Raw genomic sequence first — 17,620 nt, 5'->3', positions numbered from 1 at the left:
TCGATTTTTAAAAATTCAATATCGATAGATAGTTTTGTCTATTGATATTATTGGATTAAAAATCCCTAACCTAACATCTATTGAAATAGATAGAAATTACACGGCTTTTCGGTCTTGTAGATGTGAGAAAGTAAGCCCGTAGTCATACGTACAAATGAATAATAGGTAAGTGATGCCAAGTTTGTTCTTGAAGTTTTTATGTGGTTGTTGTAACGCAAAGCTCAACGCGCCGTATGTGCAGCGGTCTTAAGTTGTATTTCTGTGTGTTTTTATTTTATTAAATAAAATCAATTATTTTTTCTTCTTTATATTTCTGTGAAGTACTTTGCACAAGAGCATAGTCATTTCCGCCATTTTCATTTCCAAATTAATGGTGATCACAAACTAATACTAGTTTACATTTACGAAATCCACTCGATTTCATCTGTCAATTCTTTTGTGTATACGTCAAATGAAAACTCATATGAAATCTATTGGATTTCGTTTGACGTTTGAGCAATGGAATTGACAGTTGAAATCGAGTGGATTTCGTAAATGTAAACATAGTATAACGATAAAATCGATAGCTATCGATTTTTTTGAAATGAAATATCGAAAATATCTAATATTGGGTATAATGATAGTTTGCCAGCTCTATTATGAAGTCGCCGCTCTTTCTTGATCGTAATAAATTGGCACCATTTTTTCTTCTCGATTTTCCTTGAACAAACAAAATATCAGCTGATTTACGCACACAATACGTTGGCCACTAATTGTAACTAACCTACCATACAGACACTTTTTGATCAACACTGTTACGACGACAATCATTTTAACAACCATGAATTATTTTGCTCCCTCCTTTTAGTTATTAATTCGTGATTTCCAATTCAATTCGTATGTGTTTTCATATATCGTCTTGTAAAAATTTATTAATTACTACAAACATAATATTGTTGAAAACTATAAAAACCATAGTGATATGAACGTTGAAAACAAACAAAACTCTGTGTGTCGTGTCGAGTGGATTTGGAACGGACGAGTTTAATACGCGTTTTGACGTTCGTTATATTGACCCCAATAACAAATAACAACTCAACATAATCCAAGTAACACATCTTTGTGCGGGAATATATTTTGCCCTTCAGATGTATCCCATATCTTCGCAAAATAAAAAGTGAAATAACAAGTGATTGTAGCTTAAAAGAAACGACAAGAATTATCAATAACCATTTAGTGTCGCATGCTTAAAAAGAAAGTTCCATTTCCCGCAGCTTGCCAGTGATTGTGAGTGTGGAATCTTATGGGCTTTCTTCTTCTAATAAATAAATATTCTTCCAAAAAGAAAAAGTCCAAAAATCCAATACAGGCTACTAACTAACAACACCACCACCAACAACAATAACACAATCAAATTAATACGAGGGAAAAGTGTATGGAAAAAAGGTTCGTGTGAAGTATTTTTTCTGTAAAGTGTTTTGTGTTTCTTTGATTAAGTGTGTGTGCGTTTGTATGTGCCTCATTGTTTATTTGATCTTTTTTTCTATATGGTTGTCAGCCAGTGGCATGATTAAGTAATAATTTCTCTCGTTTGCCCTACCACGACAACAAATACTACTAATAAAACATAAGTGTTTGTGGAAGTAACATCAACATCTAGAAAGGAGAAAAAGAGAAAAATTAAAGAAATAAAATCAATAAATTAAAAGTCAAATATATCTCCCATTTTCCCATAGATCAAAAAACAACAAACAACAACTAAAACAAAAGTGTCAAATAATAAATAAATCCTCTTGTTGAATGCCATTTCGTAAAGAGAGAGCAAAGAGAGGTTTGTGAGAGGCAAATCTGTGCATGAGATTTTTTATGGAAGAAATAACTTCAAAATAAAAGAAAATAAAGAAATTTTTTATTAAAAAATATATATATATTTTCGAAAGAAACAAAGAAAGTGCCTGTACAGTACCATTTTGTGTGTCTCTAATTGTTTAAGTGTCAATTCCAAAGGAAGGAAAATACATCTCGAATATTTGCTACATAAGTTAGTGTGAAACAGAAAAGAATATTTAAATATCTTTAAAAAGCTAAAACCAATTTTGAGAAATAATCGCCTTTATCAACCTCAACTCTATTATAAAAAAATCGTGAATGCAAATTAATTTGTTGTTACTTAAATATCAACAAAATCAATGGGTGCAATATCAAAATTAGTAAATAACAACGCCACCACGACTACAGCTGGTGGCAACAACAATGCAAACATAGTCATGGTCACCAACAACAACAATAGTTTGCAAGTGAAACAAACAGCTAACAAATCAGCTGTTGATCATCTTCAAGCCTCTGGAAATTCATCGTCAGCAACTCCGGTAATGACCACCCCAGCACCAACAACAACTGTTGCTTTGACAGCCAGTGGTAAACCCAAGGAGAAAAGAAGGTAAGTTTTAGAGATTTTGCCCTCTCATCATGTATGAATTTTTCAACTTAAGCAATTTTTCTTGGCTGTATATTGACTGACCATCAATGCAAAATTTCTATATTTGTTTTTTTTTTTTAAACCCAATTTCGATACTTTCGTGTCAGTCCAATATCAGTTATATGTGCAATAAAAGAAAATCGTTCTCGAAGTTTTTGTGTTTTGTAGAGAGAAAGTAACGGCTAACGCTGATAAAAAATTTCAGATAATTGGCAATTATAAAAGATTTTTCTGAAGTTTGGAAGGCCTGTCAGAAAGTGTGATGTGAATGACATACTTTTCCGACCAATTCAAAATCTATAAGTTTTTGGTAAAATGAAAGAAGATTGGGTGGTTTAAGAGGAAGTTAGTATATTTAAACACCGTTTTTATCAAAGCTTACGGTTCGAAGATCTCAAACAATAAACATAGACCTGTTGGTGACGTTTTTTGACCTAACGTGCCAATTGTTTCGAAGATGTCGTCAACAGGGCAATCCACAATGTCTGCTGTGAGGTCCAAGCCAATAGAAGGAAAATATAAAAATTCCTTTTTGGACTCAGTCTATTAGAGTTGTACCCATATGGAACTATCTAGTTCACTACACAGTTCCAGTTGTTGTTGTTGTAATAGTGTTTGTTATTATAGCTCTGTTCCAGAACTAAAAAGTTTTTACAATTTTTACCACTTTTACACATTTTGCGTTCCCGTACACAAAATTTATATGAAAATCGTTTACGACTTTTACAACTTTTACTACTTTTACCACTTTATAAAGTACGGGAACAGGCCATATGTTTCTAGGTATGTTCGTTCTTTTGTTCAATCTGGCTCTGGGTCTATCTCCAGTTCCAGGAAAGTGGCTGCTTCGATGGGATGTAACCACAGATCCACTGGAGTTAGATGAGTAGGGTTGGCTGGGCAGTTGAAAAGGTGTTTTGTGTCGTGCGGGCCCATGCCACATACTGGGCAGATGTCTTGCACGGCGCGGTCGATTTCCGTCCAATAAGAATTTAGGCGACTGCAATATCCCGAGCGTAGTTGAGCCAAACTACTCTAGTTTGTCGTGGCAGCTGACGTTCCTCAGCTGCAATAGATGGGGGATGTATTTCGAGGACTTTATTCACACTATAACTGCTTAAGTCCTTGGCAACTGCATCCGTGTGAATACTATTTATACCTGATGGATACGCTTATTGATCTAGGGGTTTTCTCCTGTATCGTTGGACCTCTCCCTCTAGAGCATGGATATCCTTCCTGACCTGCCTGTATGTGCCGGGCCTACCCACAAGATGGTGTTTGGAATGGCTCACACTGTAACATCCAAGCAGGTACTGCAACGAAAGCATCTCATTGTGTTGCTTTACTGGAAGAATCTTTGCCTCCTCATGTAGATGGTCCACTAAAGATTTGAGGAGTCACCCTGTTGCTGTTCTCAGGGCGGCATTCTGGCAATTCGTATCACATAATCTCGGGGACCAGACTGGCGCCGCATAGCTTACCATAGACCGAACTATCGCGTTATATGTGGTCAACAAGGTTTCTTTATCTGCACCCCAAGTGCTGCCGGCTAGGGACTTGAGGACCTTGTTCCTACTTTTCAGTTTGTCGCAAATAGCTGTGGCGTGCGCGCACGACGTGAAAGTAGTGTCGAAGGTGACCCCTAAAATTTTGGGGCAGTTTGTGGTCGGAATTCTGCTACCGTCGACCACGACATTCATTTCTCTTCCAAACTGCGCTGTCCATGTGGTGAACAGAGTGGCTGTTGATTTTGTGGCGGAAATCTGCATATTCCTCGAATGGAAAAATGTGGTAAGATCGGATAAATAGTTGTTCAGTCTCTCACAGATGTCATCAGGATAGGCATACCTGACGCCAGGATCGTGCAATCATCCGCATGCGTTACGATCTCGATGCCATCTGGAGGGGGTGGAATACAGGAGAGGTAGAGGTTAAACAGTTCCGGAGATATCACCCTACCTTGGGGAACTCCCTGTTTCACTCTACGGGGTTTGGACTTCTTGTTCCTGAATTCCACGTACGACTGGCGTCCACACATATAATTGACTATCCAACGTTTCAAGCTTGGCCGGAGGGTTGTCTGCTCAATGTCCTCAAACAGCGTGGAGTGCCTGACTGTATCAAAGGTTTTTGATAAGTCAAGCGCCACCATCACTCTTCTATCGCACGGCCGTCTCTGGTTGAGTCCTTTACAAATATGTGTGGTAATGGCGTGCAGATCAGTTGTCGTGCTTTGCTGCGCCCTGTCACTCTCGGGGTGCTCGACAAACTGTCGATTGAAATAACTTGCGCACCTCTTCGGGTCAGTAAACGTAACGTCGCCAAACGTGACTGAGGTCCTATCTTCCCTTCTTCCAGGGTTCGAGAGTGACTTAACCGTTGCCCACAATTCACCTATACCTGCTCCAATATTGCAACTCTTCAGATGATTTAACCACTTGTTCCGCTTGTGCTCGCCGACCAGCCTGTTAACTTCCAGTGGCAGCTCCCTGACTCTGGGGACATTGTGGTTGGTTCTTCGAAGCTCATCACGCTCATTTGCTAATCCCGTCGCCTCTGCTGGAAAGTTTGGTCTTACTTCGGGTATTCGACCAGCAGGGATATGGCGAGCGGCTGCAGCAGTGATGATTTCTCGGAACGTCCTTTCCGCTAACCGAACATCAGAAGGATTGGGCAGTTCTCTAAAGCGGTGATTGGTGAACTCTCTGAAACCCGGCCAATCAGCTTTCTTATGATTTACGAATGTGCGGCGTTCAGAGGTAATGAGGTTGTCTGCTAATGGAGACAATTATGGGGAGATTGTCTGATCTAAGGGAAATTACGAGTTGCCAGGTAACGTCATTTGTCAGACCAGGTGACACGATGGTTATGTCTGGCGAGCTGTGACACTCTCCTCTAATTCTGGTAGGGGCGTCCTCATTGACCGTGCAAAACGAAGAGCAGTCAATCTGCTCAGCCAGCGTTGTACTTCTGGTCGTTTCCGAGGGCCGAATGCCACATCTCATGATGCGCATTAAAGTCCCCCAGGACCAGACGATTATGATCTTCCAAAAGCGGGCTAATGTTAGGCACGTAATCTGAGATACAGATATTTCTCGGCGGGATGTATACGTTCAGCAACTCTATCTCGGCAGTTCCACACCTGACTGCTATCCACATACATTCCATGTACGGGTCATTAGAGACAGGCTCAAGCGAGATAGGTCTGTATTGGACAGACTGGTGCAATAGGAACGCTGATTAGCTTTCCCCCACCTCCACTTCTGGTGCCATCTTTCCTTAGCACATTGTAACCATCACAATGTTGTAAGCTACAGTTGTTGTTGAGCTTGGTTTCTTGCACCACAGCGACCTTGATGTTCTTCCGACTCATAAAATCTACTATTTCCTCGATCTTACCTCGGAGTCCATTGCAATTAAATTGCAAAAAGGATGCATTCTCTGGGATTGGGACAACAACGGCTGGTGTTAAAGGCTGCGCGTGCGGTTGTTGTCGAGGGGACTGCGGGGGAGTTTCGTAATCCGACACTGGGGACTGTGTTCACGCAGCATGTAGCAACATAGTCCCTGTCGTAGTCCCTCACGTGGACAAGTCCAGAGCAACCCCTTATATGCACCCACTCCTGACATCTATTGCATCTCACCGAAGGTTAGATGTGGGTGAAGATGCGGATGTGACAAACTGAGCACAGATATATTGGTCCTGGGTTTTACTCCGTTCCGGGATATGCTGCTCCCAACACAGAAAAATGAAACAAATACAAACATATGTACACTGAGGTGGCAACCGCTGGCCGGAACGATGATTTTGTGTTGTTCCGGGTCAATCCGGTACGAAAGAACCCGCTGCCGTGGGATTGGACAGTTCCAGTGGTCCACATTAGTTGTATGAACAAACTGCGTATACGTAATATCATACATTAGATTTTATGACGTTACTTATACGTTTTGGAACTAATACAGTGAACTAGAAACTAGAATACCCAACTCTACAGTCTATTTTATAGTTGGGGGATTAAAAAGTCTTCATATAGAAAATAGGGATACGCAAGTCGATTTTCGAGTAATCGATTCCTCGATTCTTTGATTTGAAGAATCTACAAATCGGAATCGAGTTTTGACTTCTTAGAGAATCGAAAGATCGATTTTCTATTATGATTCTTCTATTGTTGCATTGGGAATCGAAAGATCAATTCTGTTTTGACTTTTTGATGTACCACGAAAATGAAATATATTACATTGGTAAGAGCAAGACAACAATATTATATTATTTGTTGTACTGATGAACAAAGTTAATCTAACGGTACGGCAGTGTTGAACGCGAAGCATTGTATACTAAAACGTTCACATTTTCAACTAAGGAGTCATTTTGATCGAACGATTCTTTTATCCCAGTGAGTTCTAAGTAAGAATCAAAGGATTGAAAGACCGATTTTTGATTCCTACGCAAGAATCGAAAAATCGATTTTTGAGTTCTAAGTCCCAATTTACATTAGGCGAGTTTACTTGCGGCAATTGTCAGTTTGATGGAGAGAGAGGTGGGGCATATGGTAACCCTTTGCCTCTCAGCCCCCTCTCTCACCTACAAACTGACAATTGCCGCAAGTAAACTCGCCTAATGTAAATTGGGACTAAGTAAAGCTGGGTACACATTTTCAGTTTTGAATGACAGCTTTGTTGTTGCTTGCTAGTGTGGCCGTTCATTTTTGTCATTCATCATGCAACCACAAAATATTTTGAGGTTGCTGGACGGTTGGACAGTTATCGATAATTGCAAAAAATCGTCATTCAAAACTGACAATGTGTACTGTACTTAAGAATCAAAAGATCGTTCTTGAGTTCTAAGAATCAAAAGATCGAAAGATCGATTTTTGCTTGGTAATACGTATCCCTAGTAGAAAAGGCCTATAAAAGGTTTGGACTGTATAATATTAGCCCCAGTCCATTTTTAATATTTCCAGGAAACCCAATATGGATTTTTTGGCAATGAGCTGACATCATTGTTGCTATTAAATTTAACAACAACGCATGGCAAAAACTAAATACCAAGAATTTACCAACAAATTATTAATTCACGGAAAAAAGATTAATGAAAATGTCTCATCGATTGCTTTCCCCCAAAACAAAGTGATAAGCGTCCCAACATAGGCATATTGAACTAGCCCGCTTATCAAAACAGGGAATATGGACAGGCAGCGACATGGCCAAAACAAAATTTGACCATGAAAATTCTAATCTATAACAAGAAAACAAAATTGTTCTTACATAAGTTATTAGGCAAAAGACAACAACAAAAGCTACAATAATGCAAAAAGTAATGATAAAATGCACATTGTTGCCGTTTTTTTATTGTTTATTTGGTTAAAACCGAAATGAAAATTTCAAAAAAAGAGGTGAATAAACGAATTTCATTTTCGCAATATTATTAAAAGCTTTCATAAGCAATTTGGAAGAAACACAAGAAAAAGAGCGAAGGAGAGAGAGAGCGCACAATTTTTAATGGAAATCTTAAACAAATGGTGGAAAAATTATCAGTCAATTGGTTGGTGGGTTGGTAGCTGACAAAGACCAAATAAAAGTCATAGAAGCAGCAATCATGTGTTGTGTGTGCTGCCATACAGTCACATTGACCGAGACCTTGTCTTGCATATCATGTAAAGAATAAAAACAACAAAGCTATAATAAACAATTTCAAAGATATTTTTTTACGAAAGCTATTAAGAATCGTGTGTAGATTGGAGTAAGAGAGCATAAAGCATGTATGAAAACAAAAACACAAATAAAAATAACATCAAAGAGAACGAAGAAAACAAAAATATCAGCTTTCTTTTAATAATATAGCTCGTGCTTGCCGCTTGCTTACTAGACGACAACTTGCTTATTGGTAAAACGAAATGATGAACAATTCTCCCGCCATTACCACAGCCAAACAACAACCTACCATTAACAACAAATCACGTATTTCTGCGAACGACAAACGAACGAGGCAATTAAAAGCCGACGATTCCGATAACATTTGTCAAATAAGAGATGGTCTAATAATTATGGGAAATTTGATATAATTTACAAAGATAAAATTGATTTTTCTCAGCTCCCTGACTCTGGGGTCACTGGGGTTGGGACGACGAAGCTCATCACGCTCATTTTCAAATTCCGTCGCCTCTGCTGGGTACTTTGGTCTCACTTAGGGTATTCGACCATCAGGTATATGACGAGCGGCTGCGGCAGTGTTGATGTCTCATTATTTCCCTTTGCACTTCCACTTCCAATTAGGAATTTCGTCTTCTAGAAAATAGAAAGTTGTTGAGTTCTGCTATCGAAGTCTTCAATATACAGAAAACTTCTAGAACCACTTGCATCCATAGAAGATCTGTAGAAAGTAGAACTACATACAGACGACTTCTTTCTAGAAGCCTGTAGAAGGAAATCCTATGAAAGATATTCTATCTCTGGAAGACCAACATAATATCTTCTATTTCGGTGAGATGCAATAGATGTCAGGAGTTGCTCTGGACTCGTCTAAGGGGTTGCTCTGGACTCGTCCACGTGAGGGACTACGACAGGGATATGTTGCTGCATGCTGTGTGAACACAGTCCCCAGTGAGTCGTCGTCGGATTACGAGACTCCCTCGTCGTCTGATTACGAAACTCCCCCGCAGTCCCCTCGACAACAACCGCACACGCAGCCTTTAACACCAGCCGTTGTTGTCCCAATCCCCGAAAATGCAGCCTTTTTGCAATTGAATTGCAATGGACTCCGAGGTAAGATCGAGGAGATAGTAGATTTTATGAGTCGGAAGAACATCAAGGTCGCGGCGGTGCAGGAAACCAAGCTGAACAACAACCACAGCATAGAGCATTGTAATGGTTACAATGTTGCTGAATGCTGAATGTATACATCCCGCCGAGAAATAGCTGTATCCCTGATTATAGGCCTGACATTAGCCCGCTCTTGCAAGGTCATAATCGTCTGGTCCTGGGGGATTTTAATGCGCATCATGAGATGTGGCATTCGGCCCTCGGAAACGACCAGAGAGGTACAGCGCTGGCTGAGCAGATTGATAGCTCTACGTTTTGCACGGTCAATGAGGACGCCCCTACCAGAATTAGAGGAGAGTGTCACAGTTCGCCTGACATAACCATCGTGTCACCTGGTCTGACAAATGACGTTACCTGGCAACCCGTCATTTCCCTTGGATCAGACCATCTCCCCATAATTGTCTCCATTAGCAGACCACCCGACTTCATCACCTCTGAACGCCGCACGTTCGTTCGTCAATCATAAAAAAGCTGATTGGCCGAGTTTCAGAGAGTTCACCAATCACCGCTTCAGAGAATTGCCCAATCCTTCTGATGTTCGGGTAGCGGAAAGGACGTTCCGGGACATCATCACTGCTGCAGCCGCTCGCCATATCCCTGCTGGTCGAATACCCGAAGTAAGACCAAATTTCCCAGCAGAGGCGACGGGATTAGCAAATGAACATGATGAGCTTCGTCGTATCAACCCCAATGACCCCAGAGTCAGGGAGCTGACACTGGAAGTTAACAGGCTGGTCGGCGAGCATAAGCGGAACAAATGGTTAAATCATCTGAAGAGCTGCAACATTGGAGCCGGTATAGGTGAATTGTGGGCAACGGTTAAGTCACTCTCGAACCCTGGAAGAAGGGAAGATAGGACCTCAGTCACGTTTGGCGACCTTACGTTGACTGACCCGAAGAGGTGCGCAAGTAATTTCAATCGACAGTTTGTCGAGCATCCCGAGAGTGACAGGGCGAAGAGAAGAGTATTACGTCGCATCAGATCTCTTCCTGCCGAGGATGAACCACCACAATTTACAATGGATGATTTTGCCAATGCCATCAGGAACGCTAAATCATCCAAAGCGTTGGGCCCTGATGGAATCTCCATGGTAATGTTGAAGCAGCTGGATGAGCCGGGTGTCGAGTATCTCACCAAAGTCTTCAACTTGTCGCTAGCCACCCTCGTTGTTCCCGAAGTCTGGAAAATGGGGCGGTTGGTCCCACTACGGAAGCCAGGCAAGGATGCCAGCAAAAGTGAATCGTACAGGCCGATTTCGCTTTTGTCGCCCGTAGCAAAGACCCTTGAGGCCTTAGTCCTCCCCAGTATCAGAAATAGCTATCAAGTTGCCGATCATCAGCATGGATTCCGTAAGCAGCACAGCACGACAACAGCGCTGCACGCCATTACCACATATATCTGTAAAGGACTCAACCAGAGACGGCCGTGCGATAGAACAGTGATGGTGGCGCTTGACTTATCTAAAGCCTTTGATACAGTCAGGCACTCCACGCTGTTTGAGGACATTGAGCAGACAACTCTCCGGCCAAGCTTGAAACGTTGGATAGTCAACTATATGTGTGGACGCCAGTCGTACGTGGAATTCAGGAATAAGAAGTCCAAACCCCGTAGAGTGAAACAGGGAGTTCCCCAAGGTGGGGTGATATCTCCGGAACTGTTTAACCTCTACCTCTCCTGTATTCCACCCCCTCCAGACGGCATTGAAATCGTGACGTATGCGGATGATTGCATCCTGGCGTCGGGTACCTATCCTGATGACATCTGTGAGAGACTGAACAACTATTTAACCGATCTTACCACCTTTTTCCATTCGAGGATATGCAGATTTCCCCCACAAAATCTACAGCCACTCTGTTCACCACATGGACAGCGCAGTTTGGACGTGAGTTGAATGTCGTGGTCGACGGTAGCAGAATTCCGACCACAAACTGCCCTAAAATTTTAGGGGTCACATTCGACACTACATTCACGTCGTGCGCACACGCCACATCTATCTGCGACAAGTGGAAAAGAAGGAACAAGGTCCTCAAGTCCCTGGCCGGCAGCACTTGGGGTGCAGATAAAGAAACCTTGTTGGCCACGTATAACGCGATAGGTCGGTCTGTGGTAAGCTATGCGGCTCCAGTCTGGTCCCTGAGATTGTGTGATACGAACTGGAAAAAGATTTAAACTTGCCAGAATGCCGCCCTGAGAACAGCGACAGGGTGCCTCCTCAAATCTTCAGCGGACCATATACATGAGGAGGCAAAAAATTCTTCCTGTAAAGCAACACAATTGAGATGCTTTCGTTGCAGTACCTGCTTGGATGTTATCGTGTGAACCATCCCAATCACCATCTTGTGGGTAGGCCCGGCCCATTCCGGGAGATCAGGAAGGATATCCATGCTCTAGAGGGAGAGGTCCAACGATACAGGAGAGAACCCCCTAGATCAACAAGCATATCAAGCACGATTGAATAGCATTCACACGGACGCAGTTGCCAAGGCCTTAAGCAATTATAGTGTGAATAAAGTACTCGGAGTACATCCTCCATCTATCGCAGCTGAGGAGCGTCAGCTGCCACTACAAACCAGAGTAGTTTTGGCTCAACTACGCTCGGGATATTGCAGTCGCCTAAATTCGTATTGGGCGGAAATCGATCGCGCCGTGCAAGACATATGCCCAGTATGCGGCATGGGCCCGCACGACACACAATACCTTTTTAACTGCCCGCCAAACCTACCCATCTAACTCCAGTGGATCTGTGGCTACATCCCATCGAAGCAGCCACTTTTCTGGAACTGGAGATAGACCCAGAGCCAGATTGAACAGAGGAACGAACAAATAAACATAACAAAAACACTGTTACAACAACAACAACAATATCTTCTATTCTTAGAAGACCTACTGAAACTCTTCTATTTGTAGAAGACCTATAGAAGGTGTTCTTAGTATGGAATGCCTTGACTGGATCATTAATCGCTTAAAGTAATTTTAAAAATTTTCTCCGTTACTTCATATTGAGCAGCCTATCATTGTTCTCTCTGATAGCACAGCATCGTACAATATCGATCAAATAGAATATTTTCGAATAATTTGTTATTATATTTTTAATATTAGTGTGACAAAAAATCCTGGGCTGGGATTGAACCCACGGCTGGGATTTGAACCCACGTCCTTGAAAACATATCAAAAAAATGTTGTCACGGCGTGTTAGCGTTCAAAGCCAAAACTCATAACTTCAAAGGCATCGCAAAAAGCGGTTGTTGTGAAGAAAATACATTTCAACGGCCAAATATCCGTTAATGTATAAAAACACATTTGCATTTGAAAAACGATAAGTTCTAGGACAGAGAAGCCATTACATAGTCGATACGTCCGAAGATTTGCTTTACCACCAATGAAACCAGGTAACGTAATTTGGTGACTATGTGGGTTCGAGTCCATGGCTTTCCTTTTTCACTTGCAAATAATTTCAGATCATTAAGCTTAACTCTAAACGAGAAAATTAATAAAAAATCCTAATGTTTGGTTTGCTTATGGCTCATACCTACCGCATATTATCCACAATTCTCTTAGCGGCCATATTAAAAAAGAGCACCTCCCTCTATCTAAGAAGATTTTTGTTGTTAGGAGGTTACTTTACTAATCATAACAACAAAAATTTTTCGTGCTTTGCACGCGCTTATGTTTTTGTTTATTTGTTTTGTTTTTTTTTTTCAATTTCATTGAGTACGAAAGAATGACAATGCAAACAAACATACGTAGAGCTTGAAATGTTAACGGAATCTAATCTTATCTAGGGGCCAAAAAAGCTTGTTATTTGCCGGCAGTTATGATTATTTGTCTAAAAATCTCTCCCTGTTTTTTTTTGGGTAAGTAGGGATGGCAATGGAGGGACTACACGAAAGTGGCCTATTTGTGAATTATTTTTGGGGGAAACTTTAAATAGGTACATACATCATGGTGGTATCTGGAAGGATATGTTTAAATAAAATATTATTTTTTCATTAATTTCATGACAGCACATGACCTAATGTGAAGTTGTATTGAAAAATGATATCTAGTGAAATGCCACACCTCCAACCAATAGGTTACGATCGTTCGCTGGTGGTGGTTATTCAGCCCATCCGACATATCAGATGTGAGGGGCTAGACACAGATCGAATTTGATGACGTCTATTTATACGAATATTAGAAGATAAGAAGGCGATCACTGAAATATTGGATTGGTCCGCAAGTTTCCTCAGAGTCTTTAATCGTTCAAAAACCTGCATAGTATTACCCGTTCCATTTTTCTCATTTTTTTCTTATTGTCGATTTCACGATTTTCGCTATTGTTTTGATTTTGATTTGTTATGCTATTGTTTTTCTTCGTTATTTTGCTTGCCGGTTGGTTTGCTTGTTGTGTCCTTGTAATATTACATATTTATGCTGTTGTTGTTGTTGGGTTATTATTATTTGCCACCCTTGTCGGCAATTCTTATTTGCAAGAGTTTGAGGGTTGAATTCAACAAAAGTTCATTGACCTTTTTGTCGTTTTGTTTTCATCAGCTATTCTATACATTCGTAATTTTCTTCTTTGTCATCACGGTATCCTATGTGTTGTGTTTTGTTTTTATTGTTGTTGTTACTTTGTTGAACTAAAATGATGATACAATTGGAACTGCCACGTGACTGTTGCATGTTACGAAATATGCGCATGATGCGGGAAAATACTAATGACTGGGTCTTTGAATTTTTACAAAAAAAAAAAAAAAAAAAAAAATACAGTTAGTCAACTATATTATTGCAAACGATGAATTAAAAAAAAAATATTTTTAATTAGAAATTACTACAAGAAATTCTTTCAATAATGTTGGGTTTTTTGTGCGCATCTGTTGATTCATCTGTTAATGACAACATCAAGCCAATAAATGTAGAAATCGGTCGGAAATAAGAAAAACAACGGACGATTTTTTGCAACTAAGGAATCTTATGACTTTTGCGATATGTGGACATGGATCCATAATATTTGATCATAAATTAAACGTATTTCGGAAAAAATGCTACAGCCAGAGAAATTTCTAACCAAGAAAACAACATTTTTCTGTATTTTTTTTTTGGGGCCCAGATGGCCTTGTTCACTGTTTATATGACCTGGTACCTTTTTAGTCGATCTGGCAACCCTTCTGATCTAATTATGCTGTAGGTAATATTTATTGTATTTGATGGCAGTTCATCCTCGTGAACTAAAAAACTCATAAAACGTCTTAGTTTTCAGATATTCCGGGTTTAAGACCTACAGGACCCTGTTTAGATGTAATATGACCTGGTACTCCCTTGGTCCATATATCCTGGTGCACCGCCAAGCGGTCCGTATTTATACGCATTTTTACCGGTTTCATCATCGCTCATTCTTATGATATGGCCTAGCCAACGCAATCGCTGCATCTCGATACGTTTAACAATATTGATGTCGTTGTATAGCAGATACAGCTCGTGGTTCATGCGACGTCGATATTCACCGTCAACGCAGATTGGTCCGTAGATCTTTCGAAGAATTTTTCTCTCAAACACATCAAGCACTGCCATGTCTGCTTGCGCAGGTACCCAGGCTTCGGAGCCATACATCAGCACGGGTAGTATCAGTGTTTTGTAGAGCGTTATTTTTGTTTGACGAGATGTGGCTTTTTTTTAAACTGCTTACTTAAACCAAAGCAGCATCTGTTGGCCAATACAATTCTTCTTTTTATTTCACAGCTGATGTCGTTTGTTGTGTTTACGGAGGTGCCGAGGTAGACGAAGTCTTTTACTACCTCAATATTATAGGAACCAACTTCCACATTCGGTCCGAGCTCAATGGACGCCTTGCGCGTCGCCACCATCAACTTGGTCTTCTCACCGTTTACCGCCAGACCCACTTTAGCAGATTCTCCTTCGACCTTCATAAAGGTATCAGTTACTTCTTTTACTGATCGGCCCATGATGTCTATATCATCAGCATAAGCAAGTAACATGTGACTATTGGTGTAGATTGTGCCACTTCTTTTGACGTTTGCCTCTCGTATAACCTTTTCCAGCAGGATGTTGAAGAGATCACACGAAAGGCTGTCTCCTTGTCTGAAACCTCTTTTGGTACCAAACTCTTCGGAGAGGTTCTTTCCTATTTTAACTGAGGACCTCGTGTCAGTTAAAGTCATTTTACAAAGCCGGATGAGCTTTGCGGGGATACCAAATTCAGACATGGCTTGGAATACCTTCGAACGCAGCGGGCTGTCGAAGGCTGCTTTATAATCGACAAAAAGGTGGCAGGTGTCGATATGCATCTCTTAGGTCTTCTCCAGGATTTGCCGCAGGGTAAATATCTAGTCAATGTTGGACTTGCCGGGTCTAAAGCCACATTGGTATGGTCCAATTATTTCGTTGACCATTGGCTTTAGTCGTTCGCCCAATATCTCTGACACTATCTTCTAGGCAATAGGGAGAAGACTTATGCCCCTATAGTTAGAGCATACAGTCTTATCTCCCTTCTTGTGGACGGGGCACAGGATACTCAGGTTCCAATCGTTGGGTACTCGTTCTTTCTGCCAGATGGTGCTAACTAGCTGATGAATACACCTTATCAGCGTGTCGCCTCCGGTTTTGAACAGCTCGGCTGGTAAGCCATCGGCCCCTGCTGCCTTATTATTCTTCAGCCGATTTATTGCTGTCTTTACCTCATCTTGGCTGGGCGGTATATATTCAATACCATCTTCTGGGATTGGGACTGTGGTACCTTCGTCGTGTTCGCTGCTATTGGATACCAACAGTTTTGAAAAATGTTCTTTCCATATCCTGAGCACACTATCTGTATCAGTTACCAAATTACCTTGCTGGTCTCTACAGGAGGATGTGCCTGTACCAAAGCCATCAGTTTGATGCTTGACTCTTTGGTAGAATTTTCGGACTTCATTCTGGCTCCTGTACATCTCGATTTTTTCACACTCCCGCTTTTCCATCTCTCTATTTTTCCTGCGGAAAAGACGTTTCTCTTCTCTCTCTTTCTCCCTGTATCTCTCTCGTGCGCTACGCGTTGCTACGGATTGTAAAGTAGCCCTATATGCCGCATTTTTCTCTTCGGTGGCAGCACGACACTCCTGATCATACCATGGATTCCTTGGTGGAGGTGTCTGGTATCCAAGTATGGATTTTGCGGCTGTTTGCATGGAGTGGGCAATGCTTTGCAATTGCGCTGATATGTTATCGGGATGACGAGTGCTTTGATTAAGCAATTGGGCTAGTTGAGTGGAATATGCTGTGGTTGTCTGTTGTGATTGCAGCTTACCGATGTCTAACTTTCGTGTTGTGTCTGCTCGTACTTTGTTTGCTACGTTTAACCGGGTGCGTACCTTTGCTGCAACTAGGTAGTGGTCCGTGTCTATGTTTGCTCCTCGGAACGAGCGCACATCCAACACGCTCGATGAATGTCTTCCATCTATCACAATATGATCAATTTGATTTCTTGTTTTCTGATCTGGAGACAGCCAGGTGCACTTATGAATATCGAGATGATTAAATCTGGCACTAGGGCAGCTACGCAGACATTTAACCTATCATATATGTCATCAACGACAATATTACAATCAATCTTCCGCATACAATACGATCTCTATGTCGTCTGTAAGGTGTGGAATTTCAGGAAGGTAGAGGTTAAATCATTCCGGAAATATCACCCCGCCTTGGGGGACTCCCTGTTTCACTCTACGATTTTTTGGCTTTATTGTTTCTGAATTCCACAAAGGACTGGCGTCCGAATATATATTTGATTATCCGACGATTCAAATATGGCTGGAGAGTGGTCTAGCATGGCATGGTATCGAAGGCCTTTAATAGGTCAAGTGCCACCATGACTGCTCGATTGCACGACCTGTTCTTGTTCAGTCCTCTTATAGTGCTGTGCTATTTCCGGAATCCATGTTGATGTTGTCCAGCTGGAAAACAGATTCTCACCGTGGGGAAGAGTAGTGGTTCTAGAATCTTTGTCACTGTCACTCCACTGGCATCTTTGCCAGGCTTCAGTAGCCGGACCACCCTGCCAACTTTCCAGGCTTCTGGAACAATTGGTTTGCCTAAAGATATATTGAGGGCACTTGTTACAAACATAACTCCCCGGACTCATCCAGTTGCTTAAGAATTCCCTGCTTTAGATGATTTCGCGTTTTGGATGACGTATGCAACCTTGCCCATCGTAAATTGTCGTGGTACCTCCCCGGCTGGGAAGGCTCTTCTTATACGGCGTAGCACACTACTCTTCGCGTTATCACTATCGGGGTGCTCTATAAACTGTCGGTTAAAATAACAGGCGCACCTCTTTGGGTCAGTTACCGTCATGCCGTTGAAAG

At 41.4% G+C, this 17,620-nt stretch overlaps 1 protein-coding gene across 5 annotated transcripts in view; it reads left to right on the top strand.

Annotated features, from left to right (window-relative positions):
* Positions 1–772: 772 nt before the first annotated feature.
* The window catches only part of sima (HIF-1 transcription factor component sima), a 519,843-nt gene continuing 502,995 nt past the window's right edge, over positions 773–17,620 (top strand). Inside the window, exons 1-2 of one of the 5 annotated variants that reach the window (XM_073960486.1) lie at positions 773–1,425; positions 1,716–2,419. In XM_073960486.1, the coding sequence (XP_073816587.1) occupies positions 2,169–2,419 (251 nt within the window). In that variant the 5' untranslated portion in view covers positions 773–1,425; positions 1,716–2,168. Of the gene's footprint in view, positions 2,420–17,620 lie in introns of all 5 variants that reach the window. The other 4 variants (XM_073960485.1, XM_073960489.1, XM_073960487.1 and 1 more) reach the window with 4 other exon arrangements.

Source organism: Musca autumnalis, unplaced genomic scaffold (assembly GCF_047663935.1).
Source record: "Musca autumnalis isolate F117 unplaced genomic scaffold, ASM4766393v1 scaffold_1, whole genome shotgun sequence".
NCBI classification, from domain to species: Eukaryota; Metazoa; Arthropoda; class Insecta; order Diptera; family Muscidae; genus Musca; species Musca autumnalis.
The sequence above is the reverse complement of the archived record's forward strand: the minus strand, read 5'-3'. Positions and strand labels throughout refer to the sequence as shown.